The sequence below is a fragment of the Pleurodeles waltl genome, chromosome 4_1 (genome assembly GCF_031143425.1).
Source record: "Pleurodeles waltl isolate 20211129_DDA chromosome 4_1, aPleWal1.hap1.20221129, whole genome shotgun sequence".
In the NCBI taxonomy this organism is placed as follows: domain Eukaryota; kingdom Metazoa; phylum Chordata; class Amphibia; order Caudata; family Salamandridae; genus Pleurodeles; species Pleurodeles waltl.
In genome coordinates this window covers 911,595,346-911,616,392 of record NC_090442.1, presented here as the reverse complement: position 1 = coordinate 911,616,392, position 21,047 = coordinate 911,595,346, and the positions used below count along the sequence as shown (strand labels likewise).

The 21,047-nt window shown below is 43.4% G+C and overlaps 1 protein-coding gene across 2 annotated transcripts in view; it reads left to right on the top strand.

Moving 5' to 3' along the window:
• RSBN1L (round spermatid basic protein 1 like) overlaps positions 1 to 21,047 on the top strand; it is a 214,165-nt gene that overhangs the window by 161,268 nt on the left and 31,850 nt on the right. The window contains exon 6 of one of the 2 annotated variants that reach the window (XM_069229672.1): positions 6,065 to 6,235. In XM_069229672.1, coding sequence (XP_069085773.1) covers positions 6,065 to 6,235 — 171 coding nt within the window. The remainder of the gene's footprint in view (positions 1 to 6,064; positions 6,236 to 21,047) is intronic. The other variant, XM_069229673.1, reaches the window with a different exon arrangement.

Genomic DNA, 21,047 nt, shown 5'->3' with positions numbered 1-21,047 from the left:
ACTCTGAGGACTGCCCTGCAAACCCAGAGAACCAAGAAACTCCTGGTGACAGCAGATCTGTCCAAAGCAACAAGAAGAAACCACCTTTAAAGGGACTCCCAACTCACTCCTGAAGCGTGAGTCCCCAACACTCTGCACCCGTGTCCAGAGAAACCAACAGCACAGAGAGGACCCTAAGGCGGCTCCCACGACGTGTTCACCCTGAGATGACCTCCCTTCACCCCCACAGCAATGCCTGCTGAGAGAATCCAGAGGATTCCCCTGACCGCGACTGCCCGGTAACAAAGAACCAGACGCCTGGAAGAAGCACAGCACCTGCAGCCCCCAGGCCTGAGAGGAACCAACTACCGGTGCAAAAGTGACCAGCAGCCGGCCCTCCTCTTTGCTCAGTTGATGGCTGGCCCTGTGTTGCTGGGTGTTTGGGGTTAATTTGAACCCCCAATGGTGGGCTGCCTGTGCCCTGGAGACTGAACTTGTAAGTGCTTTACTTACCTCCCCCAGGAACTGTTGAATTTTGCACTGTGTCCAGTTCTAAAATAGCTCATTGCCATTTTATGCCAACCTTGTACATCACTGTTTTTATTCAAAGTTCTATATTTACCTATGCCAAGTACCTTACAATATATGTACTTAATTGAAATCTGAATCGTGTGGTTCTAAAATAAATTAAGAAAATAATATTTTTCTATTTAAAAACCTATTGGCCTGGAGTTAAGTCATTGAGTGTGTGTTCTCATTTATTGCCTGTGTGTACAACAAATGCTTAACACTACCCTCTGATAAGCCTAACTGCTCGACCGCACTACCACAAATGGAGCATTAGTATTATCTATTATTGCCACTCTGAGAACCCCTGATCTCTGTGCACACTATATCTCACTTTGAGATAGTATATACAGCTTCCTACCTATAGTTTTGCCATATAATCCATCATCTGTTGCATAATCTGCTGATTTTAACCAAAAATAATAAATGTTTCTAGCTCAAACTGATAGTGTCTTTCTCTTCTACTCCTTTTCCTTTGTTGTGTTTGTCATTCATGTTGAGGAATGAAGAAGACTGTGCAGGTCACCCAAAGTCATTGCCATTGGCCCCCACCTGAATCACAGTCTAATATTAAGCACCAGGGGCATTAGCAATTACTGGTTATGCCCATAATACTAATTCAGATCACTCTAGCTCTATGATTGCTTGCCTTCTCACATATGGGCCTTGCCCTAATTTATCCCTGTAGATCTCAAACCCAATTATCCAAAATTACTTTGAATCAGGGATATAGCACGAACCTTTGTGGGCATTCTGCAGAGGAGGTGCGACCATCATTTTGCAATATGACACTGCTTTCGAGACTAAGGGCTTTCTGGTTAAAATTCGTATTTATTGGAAAATAGAAAAAAAGAATTTGTAAACTTAACACCCTGGTGATCTCAGTTACGGGTCTCCTCACAGTATTGCTGAGCCATCAGTTTCTTCCATGTTAGTAACTGAAAAGATTTTGACCTCCATGGTAAAATGTATGGCAAGACCCTTCATTGACTATGCTAACATTTATCATATAAAATTAAATTAGTTTGAAAACCACTAGATGTAGTGCCTCTGTTGGCTTGGAAACTGAAGTGTAATGGTCCTGCTTTATTTGGTTTGCAGTCAGAAGTGAATTTCTCAGTTTGCACTTTAAAGCAAGTGTCTCTGCCTCATCATTTAGCTTCAAGATGTTAATCATCCTGTTGTCTGAGATAGTACAAGTGATTGTCTCCAGACACACCCAAAAATAACCTTAAACCTCAAACGTTATTGCCAAAAATGCTCCAGGAAATTCAGAAGCAGAGTGTTTCATTTCCAGAGGTAATGAGGTTAAGCAATTATGCAGTAATGTTCTACTCAATCAGCAGCCAGCCCCTAGAATAATGTTCATGTGACTGTTATAATCTCAAAGGACTAGGCCACAACATGGTTTAACCACAGACTCTTTTGGCTTAATTAACTTGTTCACGCCTATTTAGCAATAGGAGAGGTCTGTTTTTTTTTTTAACTGTAAGAAGTAACACTGCATTAATTTGCCGTCTTTGTGTGTTGCTGTCCAGTGAAGTTTCTTGGATGGGATTTCTGGATTGTGTGAGGTGAAAGGATCTCTCCTGCTCCCAAGTGACTGACTACAGCGCATGTCTGCTTCTTGGTATGCAGCAGGCTGATGACATGTCCATCAGAATCAATATTGTTACAAATCTTTTTTGGTTTTCACCAAGGGCCTCAGTTGAGGGGAGATTTTTCAATTTTATTTGTTCCACCTTTAAAAGGTTCCTTGTATAGAGTTCCCCTTTTGATCAGATTTTTGAAAGGTTTATTTAATTTCTGATTAGGTTAAGCCTTTGACTTCTTTAAAAATTACCTCAATTTGGCCCTTTTAACTTAATGGATTCACCTTCACCCACCTCTGTTGTCCATTTAGTATGAAGCTTTTGACGTGGTTGACATTCGGGCAAAGGGACGATCTTCAGGTGCTTTGCACAGATCCCCAGACCTTCTCTATAGTAAGTATTTTGAGAACGTCCATTGGTTCAGTCTGAAGCTGGTGTCCAAATCTGTCTCAAAAAATTAAAACGTTTTTTCTTTCCTATCCCTCTTCCTAATCATCCCTTGAAGATGGACATGCTGCTTCATCAGTTAGACCCTTATAGGGCTTTTTATGTTTCTCAGACTTTAGATTATAGGTCAGGTAAACAATTGTTTGTGGCTGATGAGAATGGCAAGGCATTTTCGAAAAACTTAAATTGTGGATTGTACTTTCCCTTAAGCATGCAAGAAACGAACTCCTGATGGAATCCAGATTTTTTCCTATAGAGAATAGTAGACAGATAGCATCTTCTGCTGCCGACAAGTGTCTATTAGTATTTGTGCTGGACATAAGTCATGTTGCATTTTATTATGAAGTTTAACAAGTTGCTTATGGGGGCTCGAATGGACAGTGCTTCAAAGTGTTTTGCATCATTTTGTTCGTAGTGTTTTTTCATTTTATTTTATTTTTTAAATTATGGCCCTGATCTGCTGAGATCCACATCTCCCTAAATGATGTACTGCCCTGTAGGGGTATATAGATGAGGAATCTGCAGAAAGAGTTGTCATTTTAGGAATAAGTAACTTAGGGCAGTCGCAGCTCACGACCAGCAGAAAGGGGCGTGGGGATAAAATTAAATAAAAATAATTAAAAACATTTTTTTTAAACCACTTACCCCCTTTGCTGCCGCCGCTTCCAGCCTGCCCTGCGCCAGTCCTGACGCTGCTCAAAGCAGCATCTGGATTGGTTGGGTGCGCCCAGACAGGATCGCTCCCAGGCAGACTGGAAGCCTGTGCAGGCTCTCTGCAGCCCGGCAAATGTGTTCCTGGGCTGGAGAGCGCCCACTGCACATGTGTGTTTGGTCGGCCCGAGACAACCGGACAACCATACATGTGCTCTAAGGGGAGTGCTCTGTGCACTCCCCTCAAGTGCTCGTCCGAACCTGTGGCCCGCACCTTTTCAAGAAACAATAATAAACGCAGTTTATTATTGTTTCTTGAAAAGGTTTGCTTCTGCTGTTGTAAGGGGGTGGGGGAACGCTCATCCGCCCTCATGGACAATCCGCCCCTGACTTAGGACCTGATTTAGAACTTGGCAAGTGGAATACTCCTTTACAGATGTGACGTATATCCCTTCCGTCGTATTACGATCCCTAGAGTAAATAATCAGGTCATAATACGGCGGGCGGAATATCTGTCACATTTGTAACAGAATATTCCCCTCTGCCAAATTCTAAAATCAGGCTCTTAGCCGGAAGTAAAACCTTTTCTAATGGGCAGGTTCTTATCATAGATTGCTCATAAATAACCTAGTAAACCTCGGTGCCTTCCAGGTATGGTTGGTTGTACATGATTGAGTTTGTCAATTATATGATTGTGCTATTTGTACAGTGCAAAAACATATGATGGATGGAATGCGGAACAAAGCAATCATTCACCCCACAGTCACCGATCTGGGTTTAATCCATCAGTTTTTTTGCTCGCCCTGCCATTCCAGTTCGGACTCAGCTATATGCAAATCAGTATTGACCCTACTCCCCATGGGAACAGTCCAGCCCGACCTTCCAGGCCATGCCCTTCCTGGACCAGAAACAAGCATCCTATGACTGGTTTCAGGATATCACCCTTCATCAGCCAGGCTAGCTTGAATCTGGTGGCTTAGCAAGCATGGGACCCACGTCTGGGCATATCCTTCCCACTTAGGGCGACAAATGCGAAAACAACACATGATGGATGGAATATAATATATAGTCCACACATAGCTGCAAGGCAGAGTGGTGCTGTAAAATGCCAAACAAAAAGTTGTGGTCATTGAAAGATTGGAGAGGTAGATCGGGTCTGAGATGTGAAATGGACTGTTAAAGCATTGTAACTTAAGGTTCCTATTGAGAGAGGTGAATTCCACTATTTTATTTTAAACTGGACAAGAGTTGGAGCTGTCCTCATAAACACTGGAATGGTGTTCCAGTTCCTGGTCACATAGGTGGAGATGTGTACTAGCTTTGGTATTTTATGCACTTCTTAAACTCCAGTCTGATTATTGTCTCGCTGCTGGTGTTGCGAGGGTGTGCGAGTAGTGAACCTGTTAGCCAGACAGGTAGGGTGCTGGATAAAGATGGCTAGATCTGACAAAAGGTGCCATTAGACCAATTGAGTTCTGTCAGTTCGCATCAAATGGTCATATTTCCTAAGGCCATTGAGGTATGCTGCCCCGTGTGTAGTGTCCTTATGTTTGGGGCTGTGGGACAGTGTGGAGTCTTGGGGGAACGGTCCACACAGCAGAGCGAGCGGTACATTACAACCATCCAGATATGTGAGGATGACAGATGTTGCCCAAAAATCTCAACCAAGACTTGAGAGTGTGGATGAGGTGGGACGGTTGACTATTGAATGCAGCTGAAAGGACCAGCAGTGATAGGAGGCACAGTTTCTTCATCTGTGCTTAGGTGATAATGAACATGTAGCACCACTCCAAGTTTCCCTAAAATATTTGGTGCCTGGATTGCACAATTAAATAAAATTAAAAAAAACAAATCTAGCTCTGGTCTGATCTGAGAATATTTCTATGAGGTGAGTAACATGCAGAAAGGTAAGGTAAAGGAGAGTGTAATCGAACATGCATAACTGAATCTTTTGCTATAATTGGTTTCTGTAACTTATGTCCTAATTTTTCAAACAAAACTAGGATTTGTATTTGTTTATTGAAATTGTTGGCAGACATTGTGTATTTAAGATATAATGGCAGGACTCCAGAATGTCTGCTTAACACATTGGAAGACCTCCCAACTGACCTTGCCTTGATGGTGGCTTACAAATAGAACTTCACCTAGCTTGATACTACTGTCATAGTAGAATATTATAGTGTCACAAGTAGATGTATTTATGAAGTTGTATGGGTGTAGAAGTATATATGTAGGTAAATAACTGGAAAATTTAAAAAATCTGGTTAGTAGATCCCTGTGATTGAATCTGTATTATTAAGAGAAAGGCCTTCATGCCTACAGTAGGGTGATGTTTGCAGCAAGAGGCCTTACATGATCAACAGTTTGCAGGCTGACCCTGTGGAATGTCTGAACTTCCACACACAGGCATCCACAAGGAACCACTTTGCAGAACCCAGAAGACTCTTAAGCGTTTGTGTCTGGACTGACTGAACTGTTGGTATCCTAGGAGGCATCATAGCACAACGTTTCCTATACGTAGGTATCCTAGGGGTTTAAGGAACAACTGAAGTACAGCTTGACTGGCTTCAAGACCCTGTTTATGGGCATTTGTAAGTTGATCTTAAGCACTGTATCTATTGTGTTGCAGCTCAATACCTCTGTTCCTAGAAGCAACTTTGCTATGCAGTCTGATATAAGCATAATAAACAGATGTGTCACTGAGACAGTAGGCTTTTTTCATAAGTAGGCTTTCAAGCTGTAAGATATTCTTCTGGTGTTTGCATGTTTGCAGTTCCTAACACGGAAGGATTATGTAGTGTATTGATCTTTTCAAAATCTTTTAAAAGCAGAACTACCAACGAAATCAAAAACCTCCAGTACCTACCTCGAGCCAGTGAGCCTCGTGAAATGCTCTTTGAAGATAGAACACGAGCTCATGCAGACCATGTAGGGCAAGGTTTTGAACGGCAGACTACTGCTGCTGTCGGTGTGCTGAAGGCTGTGCACTGTGGAGAGTGGTAAGCATATCATTGTTAAATACAAACACTTGTACTGCATAAAGCTTTGTTGAAATACCGTAAATCTTTTATTTTCTATGACCCTGGTTTTCCTGTTTAATACTAATTTTACTAGTGCCTTAAATCCCAAGAAATTGTTTTTGTTCAAAAATACATTGTGAATAGTCACTATCTTTATATGTAGCAGTCTGCCAATAATCTACTGATGCTAATATCGGCAGCATCTGTTGACAATGATTCTTAACACAGTAAAGTAAAATGTGGGATTTGCTAACAGTTTCTCCTCGGAGGTCCTGCACCTTGTGAAACCCAGCCACACCAAGTTTCTCTGTCCATAACGCAATACTTCCAGTACAGTGCCACCGACTGAACAAGAAATTGCAAAATATTGCTCTAATAAATGGATTGAGCTGCCTCAGATTCCTGGTATGCTCAGGCCTTTTACTTTTCAGAAATGGATGGTGTTGCTGGAGACTACCATGGGTAACTGGCAGTAGATCCTCCTTCAATATACATACCCTTTATTTTATTTACTTTTTACATTTTTTCATGTATGATAGCTGGGCTTGCCCTGTGCAGCTTTATAAATGTGCTCCTGAGGAGTATGACCAGTAGGCGTTGATTGATTTCAAAGCATGTGTTTCACCGAAAATAGGTCTAAATGTGAATTATTTCCCGTGATTTAAAGTGTGTGTGTATATATATGTTCGATGGCATGTGTAGCTGCAGATACACATGCTGTGCATATCCCGCCATCTAGTGTTGGGCTCGGAGTGTTACAAGTTGTTTTTCTTAGAAGAAGTCATTTAGAGTCACGAGATCGAGGGACTACTCCCATTTCGGCTCCATTGCGCATGGGCGTCGACTCCATCTTAGATTGTTTTCTTTCCGCCATCGGGTTCGGACGTGTTCCTCCTCGCTCCGTGTTTCGGTTCAGAAAGTTAGTTAAATTGCGGAAATTTCGACTGTATTGTTTGCGTTCGGTATCGGGTTAGTTAACGCATATCGACACCAAATTAAAGAAGAGCTCCGGTAGTCCTTCGGGGCTTCTATCCCCCGGCGGGCCTGGTCGGCCCGACCACGTGCGTCTTCAAGGCTCATGGAACAAACCCCATTCCACTTCTGCCCCAAATGCCATAACAAGTATCCATACACAGATCAACATCTGGTCTGTAATTTGTGTTTGTCCCCCGAACACAAAGAGGATACTTGCGAGGCCTGTCGGGCATTTCGGTCAAAGAAAACACTACGGGACCGGAGAGCACGAAGGCTTCAAATGGCGTCTGGACACCACGACGTCGAGGAAGAAGAGACTTTCTCCATTGCTGACTCGGACGAGCCCGAAATAGAGCAGGCGCCGAAAACCGTGAGTAAAACAGACCCGGCCAAAACTCACGCCAAAATCATGATGGCCCGGCGGACGCCACCGCCGGCAGGCCATGGCATAACCCGTAAAATCGGTGACCATCCATCAGCACCGAAAAGGGGCACACACGTGTCGAAGTCATCCGACTCCGGTTGAGATCCTGGCACAGAACATACTAGACACCAAGACCCTGGTTCCGACCAAACTCGACATCGAGATACCGGCACCAAGATAAGTCTGCACCGAGAGATCGGCACACCGAAACCGAAAAAAGTGGCTTTGGAGCCGAAAAAGACTGTGGAAAAAGTTTTGGTACCGAAACATCCAGCTTCGGAGCCGAAAACAAGCTCCTACTCCGAAGAACAAGGCCTTTCAGCACAACTACAAGGCCATAAATTTGGACAAGAGCTAAAAGCAGGGGAGACAGATTATACACAAAGAAGGCTCCTTATTCAAAAGGATACAGGGAAAATACGAATTCTCCCTCCTATAAGGATGAAAAGGAAACTTGCTTTCCAAGACAAAGAAAAACAACCACAAGCAAAAGTGGCAAAAGCAGTAACTCCACCTCACTCTTCGCCACAACCTTCACCACACCACTCGCCGCAACTGTCACCAATTGCACCACCCCCAATGATGCAATCTCCAACGCACACAGGGATGAGCCAGGATGACCCAGATGCATGGGATCTCTATGATGCGCCTGTATCAGACAATAGTCCAGACTGCTACCCAGCAAGACCAGCACCACCTGAAGACAGTACTGCCTACATGCAGGTGGTGTCCAGAGCGGCAGCTTTTCACAATGTGGCACTGCATGCTGAACCCATTGAGGATGACTTTTTATTTAATACTTTGTCTTCGACACACAGTCAGTACCAAAGTCTCCCAATGTTACCAGGGATGTTGAAACACGCAAAACAAGTATTTCAAGAACCCATCAAAGGCAGAGCCATCACACCTAGGGTGGAGATAAAGTACAAGCCTCCCCCTACAGACCCGGTGTACATCACACAACAACTGACACCTGACTTAGTTGTAGTGGGCGCAGCACGTAAAAGGGCTAATTCACACACCTCTGGAGATGCACCACCACCCGACAAGGAAAGTCGAAAGTTTGATGCAGCGGGAAAAAGAGTTGCAGCACAAGCTGCCAGTCAATGGCGCATTGCCATTTCCCAAGCTTTATTGTCAAGATATGACAGAGCTCATTGGAATGAAATGCAGCACTTTATAGAACATCTACCCAAGGAGTTCCAAAAGCGTGCACAACAAGTGGTGGAAGAGGGCCAAAGTATCTCGAACAACCAGATACGATCGGCAATGGATGCAGCGGACACAGCTGCAAGAACTGTGAATACAGCGTTCACTATTCGGAGACACGCATGGTTACGCACCTCCGGGTTTAAGCCAGAGATCCAACAAGCCGTGCTTAATATGCCTTTTAATGGACAGCAGTTGTTTGGGCCGGAGGTGGACACCGCTATAGAGAAACTGAAAAAGGACACTGATACGGCCAAGGCCATGGGCGCGCTCTACTCCCCACAGAGCAGAGTCACATTTAGGAAGACACAATTTAGAGGGGGGTTTTGGGCCCAAACCACAGAACCCTCAACCTCACAAACGAGACCCACATACAAGGGCCAGTATCAAAGAGGAGGCTTTCGGGGACAAAACAGAGGTGGACAGTTCCCTAAAACTAGGGGAAAGTTCCAAAGCCCAAAGACCCCTCAAACTAAACAGTGACTTCAGTGTCACAAATCCCCAACACATAACACCAGTGGGGGGGGAGACTCACAGATTATTACCAAAATTGGGAGGAAATAACCACAGACTTGTGGGTCCTAGCCATTATCCAACATGGTTATTGCATAGAATTCCTACAATTACCACCAAATGTGCCTCCAAGAACACACAACATGTCCAAACAGCACTTAGATCTATTACAACTAGAAATCTAAGCGTGGTTACAAAAAGACACAATAGAACTAGTACCCAACCATCAAAAAGGAACAGGTGTTTATTCCCTGTATTTTCTAATACCCAAAAAGGACAAAACTCTGAGACCCATCTTAGATCTCAGAACACTAAATCTTTACATCAAATCAGATCACTTTCACATGGTGAAACTTCGACGTAATGCCCTTGCTCAAACAACAAGACTACATGTCAACTTTAGATCTCAAGGATGCGTACTTCCATTTACCCATACATCCTTCACACAGGAAATACTTAAGGTTTGTAATCCAAAGAGTACATTACCAGTTCAAAGTGTTACCATTCGGGATAACAACAGCACCAAGGGTATTTACAAAATGCCTTGCAGTAGTAGCTGCACATATCAGAAGACAGCACATACACGTATTCCCGGATCTAGACGATTGGTTAATCAAAACCAACACTCAAGAACAGTGTCTTCAACACACAAAATACGTAATAGAAACCCTTCACAAACTGGGTTTCTCACTAAACTACCAAAAATCACACTTACAGCCGTGTCAAATACAACAATATTTAGGAGCAACAATCAACACAAAAAAGGGATTGCCACTCCAAGTCCACAAACGGTACAAGCATTCCAAAACTTAATACAAAACATGCACCCAAACCAAAAGTATCAGATAAAATTAGTGATGAAACTACTAGGCATGGTGTCCTCATGCATAGCTATTGTCCCAAACGCAAGATTACACATGCGGCCCTTACAACAGTAACAAGCCTAGCAACACAATAGACACGAGCACAGGGTCAACTTCAAGATACAGTGTTGATAGACCGCCAAACACACCTCGCTTCAATGGTGGAATCATGTAAATTTAAATCAAGGGCGGCCTTTCCAAGACCCAGTGCCTCAATACGTCATCACAACAGATGCTTCCATGGTAGGGTGGGGAGCACACCTCAACCAACACAGCATCCAGGGACAATGGGACACTCAGCAGAAACAACTTCATATAAATCAGCTAGAACCACTAGCAGTGTTTCTAGCGTTGAAAGCATTTCAACCGCTAATAGACCACAAACACATTCTTGTCAAAACCGACAACATGACAACAATGTATTACTTAAACAGGGAGGCACACACTCATCAGAACTGTGTCTCTTAGCACAGAAGATTTGGCATTGGGCGATTCACAATCACATTCGCCTAATAGCTCAGTACATCCCAGGAATTCAAAATCAGTTGGCCGACAATCTCAATCGAGATCACCAACAAATCCACAAATGGGAGATTCATCCCCAGATACTACAAACCTACTTCCACAACTGGGGAACATCGCAAATAGATCTATTCGCAACAAAAGAAAACGCAAAATGCCAAAACTTTGCATCCAGGTACCCACAGCCTCACTCCAAGGGCAATGCGTTATGGATGAGTTGGTCAGGGATATTTGCTTATGCTTTTTCCCCCTCTCCCACTCCTTCCGTATCTAGTAAACAAATTGAGTCAAAACAAACTAATACTAATAGCACCAACTTGGGCACAACAACCTTGGTACTCAACACTACTAGACCTGTCAGTAGTGCCTCATATCAAACTACCAAACAGACCAGATCGGTTAACACCACAAACAGCAGATCAGACACCCGAATCCAGCATCGCTCAATCTAGCTCCTGAAGTCTTAGAATTCGGACATCTAGACCTTACACAAGAATGTATGGAGGTCATCAAACATGCTAGAAAACCTACTACAAGACATTGCTACGCAAATAAATGGAAACAATTTATTACTGTCATAATAATCAAATTCAACCATTACACGCATCCACTAAAGACATTGTAAGCTACTTACTACACTTACAAAAATCTAAGTTAGCTTTTTCATCCATTAAAATACATCTCACAGCAATTTCTGCCTATCTGCAAATTACACATTCAACTTCACTATTTAGAATCCCAGTCATAAAAGCATTTATGGAGGGTCTAAAAAGGATAATTCCACCAAGAACACCACCAGTTCCTTCGTGGAACCTCAATATTGTATTAACGCGACTCATGGGTCCACCATTCGAACCCATGCACTCTTGTGAAATGCAATACTTAACTTGGAAAGTAGCCTTCCTAATAGCTATCACATCTCTCAGACGAGTAAGTGAAATACAAGCCTTTACCATAAAAGAACCCTTTATACAAATACACAAGCATAAAGTGGTTCTACGCACAAATCCCAAATTTTTGCCAAAAGTCATATCACCGTTCCACTTAAATCAAACAGTGGAACTCCCAGTGTTCTTTCCAGAACCAGCTTCTGTAGCTGAAAGAGCATTACATACATTAGACATAAAAAGAGCATTAATGTATTACATTGATAGAACCAAACAAATTTGCAAAACAAAACAATTGTTTGTAGCTTTCCAAAAACCTCATGCAGGGAATCCAATATCCAAACGAGGCATTGCCAGATGGATAGTTAAGTGTATTCAAACCTGTTATATAAAAGCAAAGAGAGAACTGCCTATTACACCAAAGGCACACTCCACTAGAAAGAAAGGCGCCACCATGGCCTTTCTTGGAAATATACCGATGACAGAAATCTGTAAGGCAGCCACATGGTCTACACCTCATACATTCACTAAACATTACTGTGTGGATGTGTTAACAACACAAGAAGCCACAGTAGGACAAGCAGTATTAAGAACATTATTTCAAACAACTTAATCTCCAACTCCTACAGGCTAAACCACCGCGTTTGGGGAGATAACTGCTTACTAGTCTATGCACAGCATATGTTTCTGCAGCTACACATGCCATCGAACGGAAAATGTCACTTACCCAGTGTACATCTGTTCGTGGCATGAGACGCTGCAGATTCACATGCGCCCTCCCACCTCCCCGGGTGCCTGTAGCCGTTATAAGTTGATAACAATAAAACTTTTCCATTTGTTAATATATCACTTTTAGTCATGTTATGTACATACTTACTCCATTGCATGGGCACTATTACTATATACACAACTCCTACCTCACCCTCTGCGGGGAAAACAATCTAAGATGGAGTCGACACCCATGCCTGAAAGGGGAGGAGTCCCTCAATCTCGTGACTCGAAAAGACTTCTTCAAAGAACAACAACTTGTAACACTCCAAGCCCAACACTAGATGGCGGGATATGCACAGCATATGAATCTGCAGCGTCTCATGCCACAAACAGATGTACACTGGGTAAGTGACATTTTCTCTCTCTCTCTATATATATATATATATATATATATATATGTTCCATGGCATGTGTAGCTGTAGATGCACATGCTTTGCATAAGTCCACCATCTAGTTTTGGGCTCGGAGTGTTACAAGTTGTTTTTCTTCTAAGAAGGTTTTCAAGTCTCGAGATGGAGTGATGATTCCTCTCTGTGATAGTGCGCATGGGCAATGAGTCCTTGGTTAGATTGTTTTTTTTTCCGCCGTCGGGTTCAGACATGTTTCCTCCTGCTCCGGTGGATCTCGGTACTGTATTCCTGAACTTTATTCTACCGTTCTATAATTTCATTGGTTTTGTTTGCGTTTCCCATCTATACTTGGTCTGGTTTAGACAGTCTGGGTCGAATTCTGACCCTTACAAGGGCCTTTCCATTTTAGGGCCTACTTCAATGTCAGGCTGATGGAATGAACTACGTTTTGATTCTGTCCTCTGTGTCACGCAAAATTTCCATATACAGATCAACATTCTGTGTGTAATTTCTGTGTCCTGATCATTCAGAAGAGACCTGCAACGCTTGCATATCATTTCAATCTAAAAAAAAAAAATGTTCAAGACTCTCCAGGACCGTAGATCTCGTTGTTTTGAAATGCCATCCATGTCCACAGAAGACACACCTGATATCTTTGGTGATGAACACGCCCAGGAAGAAGTTTGACGGGGCAGTGTTTTCCATCCAAGACTCTGACTCTGATCAACACTTCAATAATGATAGCCACTATGTGCCTCGGGCGCAGTACATGAATACAACTGCCTCATCGCACCACACAAAGATACTTTAAATGACTCCAGCACAAATAGTCGATCCTCCACTACCTTCAGGCCGTGGTCTGATCCGAAAAGAAACTCCAGATGACCAACCTTAGGGTTCGGCACCGAGAACAAAAACCAAAGTGCATTCAGCATCAACTAGACACACTGCTACACCTGTCTCAGAATTGAGCCTAAAGTCAGAAGGGAAAGCTTTGGAGCTGCAAAAATTAACACCGCCTTCGGAGCCGATGTTTTTAGTTCGAGCCAAGCAATCCATATATAAACCTTCAGAGTCGAAAGACATGGGTAGCAAGCAGACTACTTCTACCCACAAAACTTCGGACGAACAAGCTATTTTAGAGGTGATGGATGTTAAACAGCGAAAACTATACATTCCAAAGAACACAGAAAGAATAATTGCTTCTCCAGTGTCCTTTAAGAGGAAACTAACTTCAAGACACATTGAAGGATGCCCCTCTACCAAAAAGTTCTCCAAGGATAAAGAGCAGGAAGAGGCTACAAGACACAAACAACCTTCACCACCACATTCACATGTTCTTACATCTACACCGCCAACACCACCATCACCCACATATGAATCGCAGTTGACACCACACAGGGATGATATTAGTGATGACTAGCAGGATAAAGATCCAATGGATATATATGATCCGGATCCAATTCTTCCAAATGATCCAGAGTTGTATCCTGCTAGACCTTCCCCACCAGAAGACACTACTACATATAAAAAAGTAATAGCCAGAGCTGCTGCCTATCATAACTGCAGATGCATATATATCAAATAGAACAAGATTGCCTCTTTGACACACTAGCATCTACACAGATGCAATATCAATGTCTTGCTATGCTTCTGATATTTTCCAGGAATCTGTAATGGCCAGAATTATCACTCCTAGAATAGATAAAAAATATAAACCTGCACCCTCAGACCCACTGTTTATAAAAACTCAATTACCACCTGACTCAATTGTTGTTAGCGCAGCAAGGGAAATGGCTAACAGTCAGCCCACAGGAGATGCTCCTCCTCTAGACAAATAAAGCAAGAAACTAGATGCAGCAGGCAACATCAGCCTCACAAGCTGCATATCATTGGAGGATAGCCAAATCACAAGCTCTCTTAGTTAGGTACGATACGGCCCACTGGGATGAAATGAAAGAACTCTTGCAGTACCTTCCTCCAGACCACCGAAAGAGGGGACAACTAATCACAATATCTAATAATGCTATTAGATCTGCTATGGATGCAGCTGATACATACAACAGCCAAATCAATCAACACCATTGTTCTTGTTAGAAGACATGCTCGGTTAATATGTTAAGGGTTAATCCCTGAAATACAGCAAGCTGTTTTAAATATGCCCTTTGACAAAGAGCATCTATTTGGCCCAGAAGTTGGCACAAACATAAACTTAAAAAGGATTCTGAAACTGCCAAAGCAATGGGTGCATTATATACCACACCCACTTGAGGTAATTTTCATAGACCACATTTTAGAGGGGGTTTCAAAGCATCGGCCTCGGCAAACTCCCAACAAAAAGTCCTCACAATTCTATACAAGAGGATCGTTTAGTGGCTCCTACAGAGGATCCAACAATAGACAAAGGGGTAAACCATCCACCTCCAGAGGTTCCACTAGCTCAAATAAACAGTGACTTTCTTACCATTCCCACAGCGCACACATCTCCTTTGGGAGGAAGACTGGTCAAATTCTATCCACAATGGCACAACATCGACAGATCAGTGGGTTCTATTAATTATCCAACATGGTTATTGTCTAGAACTCATTTCCACTCCACCAAACATTCCCCCTCGTTCACATAGATTTACTCAGGAGCATCTCACTATTAAAACATGAGGTACAATCACTACTGCTCAAAGGAGCCATAGGGAGAGTACCTATATTCCAACAGCGATCCGGAGTATATTCACTAGACTTCCTCCTACTGGGTCTGGTGGCTTAGTGGACTAATGCTTCCACTGTAGGAGCCTGTGTTTGACCTCATGGTCACAGGTTCAAATCCCGGCAGGTCCACTCAGCCTTTCATCCAAAATTCTGAGGTCAATAAAATGAGTAGCATTGAGTTGGGTAGCAATAAACATCTGTTATTCAGCGCCAAGAGGCCTACGGGAGAACGTGCGCTTTACAAATACACGTTATGTTATACCAAAAAAGAATGGTACTCTCAGACCAATCTTAGAGCCCAGACCCCTCAGTCTATACATACTTTCAGAACATTTTCATATGGTCACTCTACAAGACGTCATTCCCCTACTACAAAAATAGGATTACATGACAGCATTAGATCTCAAAGATGCTTATTTATACACAATCAACTTGCGGACCTCATAAGCAGGACGCAAAAACAAGTACACAAATGGGAGATTCACCCACAGGTGATTCAACAAAACTTCCAAATATGGGGAACACCAGAAATAGACCTTTTCACCACAAAAGAAAATGCAACATGTCAAAGCTTCGCATCCAGTTACCCATACCCTCAATCCAAGGGCAATGCTCTATGGATTAATTGATCAGGGATGTTTGTTTACGCTTTCCCACCTCACCCACTAATTCCGTTTCTGATCAAAAAGATGAAACAAACCTCACTCACCATGATACTCATAGCTCACACGTGGCCACATCAGCATTGGTACACAACACTATTGGACCTGTCTAGTACCACATCACAAACTACCAAGCAAACCAAACCTGTTCACTTAAAGAAAAGGTCAAATCAGACATCCAAATCCCACTAAAGTCAACCTGGGTTTTGGCTCCTAAAGTTAGTGTTTGGCCACTTACAACTTTTATCAGAATGTATGGACATTCTAAAGGATGCATGCAAACCCACAACTAGACAATGCTATGCTGCAAAATGGAAACGTTTTGTCTACTATTGTCAGCATAGAAACATTGATCCACTTCAAGCATCATTTCAAGATATTGTTTGCTATTTGTTACATTTACAAAAAAGCAACTCTTGCATATTCCTCTATTAGAGTCCATTTAACAGCAATAGCTGCTTATCTCCAAAACAGACAACATACTTCCCGGTTTAGGATTTCTGATATAAAGGCTTTATGGAGGGTTATTCCACCTAGAGCTCTACTGGCCCCTGTGTGGAATCTTAATATTGTACTCACCAGACTTAAGGGGCCACCTTTTGAACCTATGCATTCTTGCCCTCTTTAGTTTGTTTCATGGAAGGTTGCTTTTTTGGTAACAGTCTCTCTTTTAAGGAGAATTAGTGAAATTCAAGTGTTTACTTTAGAGGAACCTTTCTTTCATATTCCCAAACATAAAATAGTTCTTGGGGCAAACCCAAAATGCCTACCAAAAGTGGTTTCACCTTTTTATATTAATCAGTGGCATTGCCAGTCTTCTTTACACAGCCAGATTCAGTTGCTGAAAGATTTCTTCACACCCTTAATGTCAAGAGCTCTCATGAAAATAAAGACAGAGCAAAATCCAAACAACTCTTTGTGGCATTTTAACAACCTCACAAAGGTAATCCCATTTCAAAAAATGTATTAGCCCAATGAAAGTCAAATGTATACAAACTTGCTATCTAAAAGCTAAGACAGTTACCAGTAACTCCTAAAGCTCATTCGACTAGGAAAAAGGGGCTTCAATGGCATTCTTAGGCAATATACCAATGGTAGACAGACATACATAAAGCAGCCACAATGGTCTACAACACACACATTTACTAAACACTACTGTGTAGCTGTGCTATTTCTTCAACAATCACATCTTAGACAAGCAGTGCTTAGAAACTATTTCAAACTAGTACAACTCCTACAGGCTATCCACCTCTTATTTTAATAGGGGACTGCTATATAGTCTATGCAAAGCATGTGGATCTACAGCGACACATGCCATTGAGCGGAAAATGTTACCCAGTAGACATCTGTTCGTGGGATGTAGTGCTGTATATTCACATGCACCCTCCCGAGCTGGAGGCCTGTGGCCGTTGTAATACTATATATTGTAAATATGTGTATACATTGCATGGACATTTCATTTAGTTAATATATATGTACATATACACTTTTACACTCTTTACTTCACCCTCCTGCGGGAAAACAATCTAACAAAGGACTCAATGCCCATGTGCACTGAGAGGAGGAGTCACTCTATCTCGCGAGTCAAAAACCTTTTTAGAAGAAAAACTACTTTTAACACTCCAAGCCCAATGCTAGACGGCGGACTTAAGCAAAGCATGTGAATCTACAGCACTACATGCCACGAACAGATTTCTACTGGGTAAGTAACATTTTCCGTGTGTGTGTGTGTATATATATATATGTGTGTGTGTATATATATATATATATATATATATGTATATATATATATTCATTCGATGGCATGTGTAGCTGCAGATACACATGCTTTGCACATCCCGCCATCTAGTGTTGGGCTCGGAGTGTTACAAGTTGTTTTCTTCGAAGAAGTCTTTCGAGTCACGAGATCGAGGGACTCCTCCCCTTTCGGCTCCATTGCGCATGGGCGTCGACTCCATCTTAGATTGTTTTCCCCGCAGAGGGTGAGGTAGGAGTTGTGTATTATAGTAATAGTGCCCATGCAATGGAGTAAACATGTCTGTACATAATGTAGTTTAAAGTGATATATTTACAAATGTTCAAGATCAACTTCGAAACGGCTACAGGCTCCCGGGGAGGCGGGTGGGCGCATGTGAATCTGCAGCGTCTCATGCCATGAACAGATGTACACTGGGTAAGTGACATTTTCCGTTCGATGGCATGTGTAGCTGCAGAATGTTAGCACTCTAGTTACACATTAGAACTCAGTAGAAAAGCTGCTGATTACTAGGGAGTTGTGTGGCAGTTTGCTGCTGCTGTTGAAAGTGCATGTTTCAGTCTTCATGTCAGAATGCTTTAATAAAAGAGGTAGATATTTGAGAACTCACTAAAAACATGTCCTAATTTTTCTTTCTACATCACTAATTTGTGTGTGTGTATATATATATATATATATATATATAATTATTATTTTTTTTTTTTTTTTCTCACTTAAAAAAACAAAGGTTACAAGGGAGTTATAGTTGGGCTCACATTTTAAACGTACCAAACCATACAAATTCACCTGTTATAGTTAGTTATCTCGAGTAACGATAACTCGTGCCCTAAGGTGACTATAGCTTACGCCCTCGCCTGTCAGTGTGTTGGTCAAAAAAGTTACTGCAAATTCTACATTGACATTATCAAAGATTTCCTGAGTGTCGTAATTTGTGGTGTAATTAGCAGAATTTCTATGTTTAAACAAAAAATCTATTTCCTAACTATAGCATCCCTGTGAATTTCTCCTTTAATTTATTACTATACGTTAATCCAACCACCACCACGCACAGCCTTTGGCCTACCCCTATAACCACCCAACCCTGCACTGTGCGGGCCTTTGGCCATGCACATCTGGGCTTGGCTGCAGGGCCTGCATCCAACTCCTCAACATCCCGGCTGTGCGCAGCGGTGGTTAGCTGCTGGGCCAGGCCTGCAGCCAACACCCCTAACCACCCAGCACCATGCTGCGCACAGCCTTTTGCCATGCACAGCAGTAGTTGGCCGCAGGCCTGCATGCCCCTGTACCCTGGCCTTTTTTTAGCCCCAGGTACTGCATCCCCTGGGGCTCAGCCTTCTGAAATGTATTTTTTTTGGGGGGGGGGGTGCCTCGTGGCCTCCTTCCCAGGCTGATCTCGCCCGGAGACCCCATCCCCTGGGTTGTGGTCTAAATATTTATTTTGTAGGAGGGGTTGCGTGGCCCCCCTCCCCAGGCTGATCTCAGCCCCCAGGACTCAGGGCCCAGCCTGATTATTTATTAGGGGGGTGGAGGTGTCTACGGGGCCGTCCCCTCCCCAGGGCCTCTCCGTGTGACCAGGTTGCCCCCAGGGCACCCAGGGACTATGTTGGGGGCTGCTGGGGGAGCCTGAATGCCCCTGGGGTCCCAGCCAGCTTCCCACCTCCTGTGTGAGCCAGCATTGCTGTCACAGAGAGGGAGCTACTAAAGCAGCTCCCTTTCTGTGAGAGCAATGTTTCCTTTGTTTCCTGCCTGCATCTCTGCGGGCAGGGAAACAGGGAAAACATTAACTCGCATAAATTGAGAGCTGTTTGATACTGACATTTCTTTTCTTTCCACACCAGTCAGCACAGATACAGAGAGAGCTGTCCCCAGTCAATTTTTGACTGACTTTTTCAATGTTTTGTCAGATATTTTTTGATAATTGTTTCCTGGTATGCTAGGGATTTCCACTAAAAATAAAAGCAAATAGTTTGATTTCCTGAGATGCCTGTCACAGGCAGATGTCTTGCAGACCCACACTTGGTTTGTCTGTGGTGTTCGAAACCATAAACCCAAAGGCACTATGGGAAATGCTCTTTGTAGCTTCTTGTTGCCCAACATCGGACAGCCTTGTAGCGTTCAAGATCCCAGTCATGTGGTCCCAGTCTTACGACGGCTGACGGAGGACCATCTGTCCTTGCTCCATCAGGAAGTGCTGGCTCTTTTGGCCAAAGGAGCCATCTAGAGGGTGCTGGAATCAGAAGTAGGTTGTGGTTGCTATTTCAGCTACTTTCTGGTGCTCAAAGACATAGGCCTCTGCCCTGTTCTAGACCTGTGACTTCTCCATTTCTTCCTGAAGGAGACATTCAAGATGTTTACACTGGCTCATGTTCTGTCTGCCCTCAACCCTGGAGACTGGATGGTAATACTGGACCTGCAGGACACGTATATCCATATCCACATCCTCACCCTGCTTGTCCACAGGTGTTAACTGCTGTTCATGGTGGGCCACAGGAATTATCAGTTCGCTGTGCTCCACTTTGGCCTTACCAGCGGCCCTCAGGCGTTCAAGGTGAAGACAGTGGTTGCCGCACCACTGTGGAGGGTCAGAGGTCTAGTCATTCCCTACCTCAGCGACAGGCTGTTGACAACACTCGCCTCAGGCAGTGGTCTCCCACCTCTAGACTATGGTGAACCTCCTGCCCCTTCTGGTGTTCATACCTATGTGCCAAAGTCAAACCTAGCTCCCTGTAACATGCACCCTTTCAACTGAGCTGTCCTGGACACAGTACAGATATCAGGCCTATCCCCCTGAATCCTTCCAGTATATTCTTCTATGATTCCGATGTTTCACCCTTTGTCCTGTTTGTTTGTGAGACTGAGGCCGTTGGGCCTCATGGTCTCCTGCATCCTGCTTGTGACACGTGCCAGTTGGCATATGTGGGCTATGCAGTGGGACCCAAAGATCCTGTGGGTGCAGCATCAGGGAAATCTCTCCCACCTGGTCCAGATCTCAGAGGGAACTGCAAAGGACCTGCAGTGGTGACTAAATGCAATTGGGTCGGCAGTAGACTCCGGTCCTTTCACCAGCCAGAGCTGGCTATAGTGACGTCACTCTTGAGATGGGGCGCCCATCTGAGAGAGGTGGAGATCAGAGGACTCAGATCTCCAACTGAG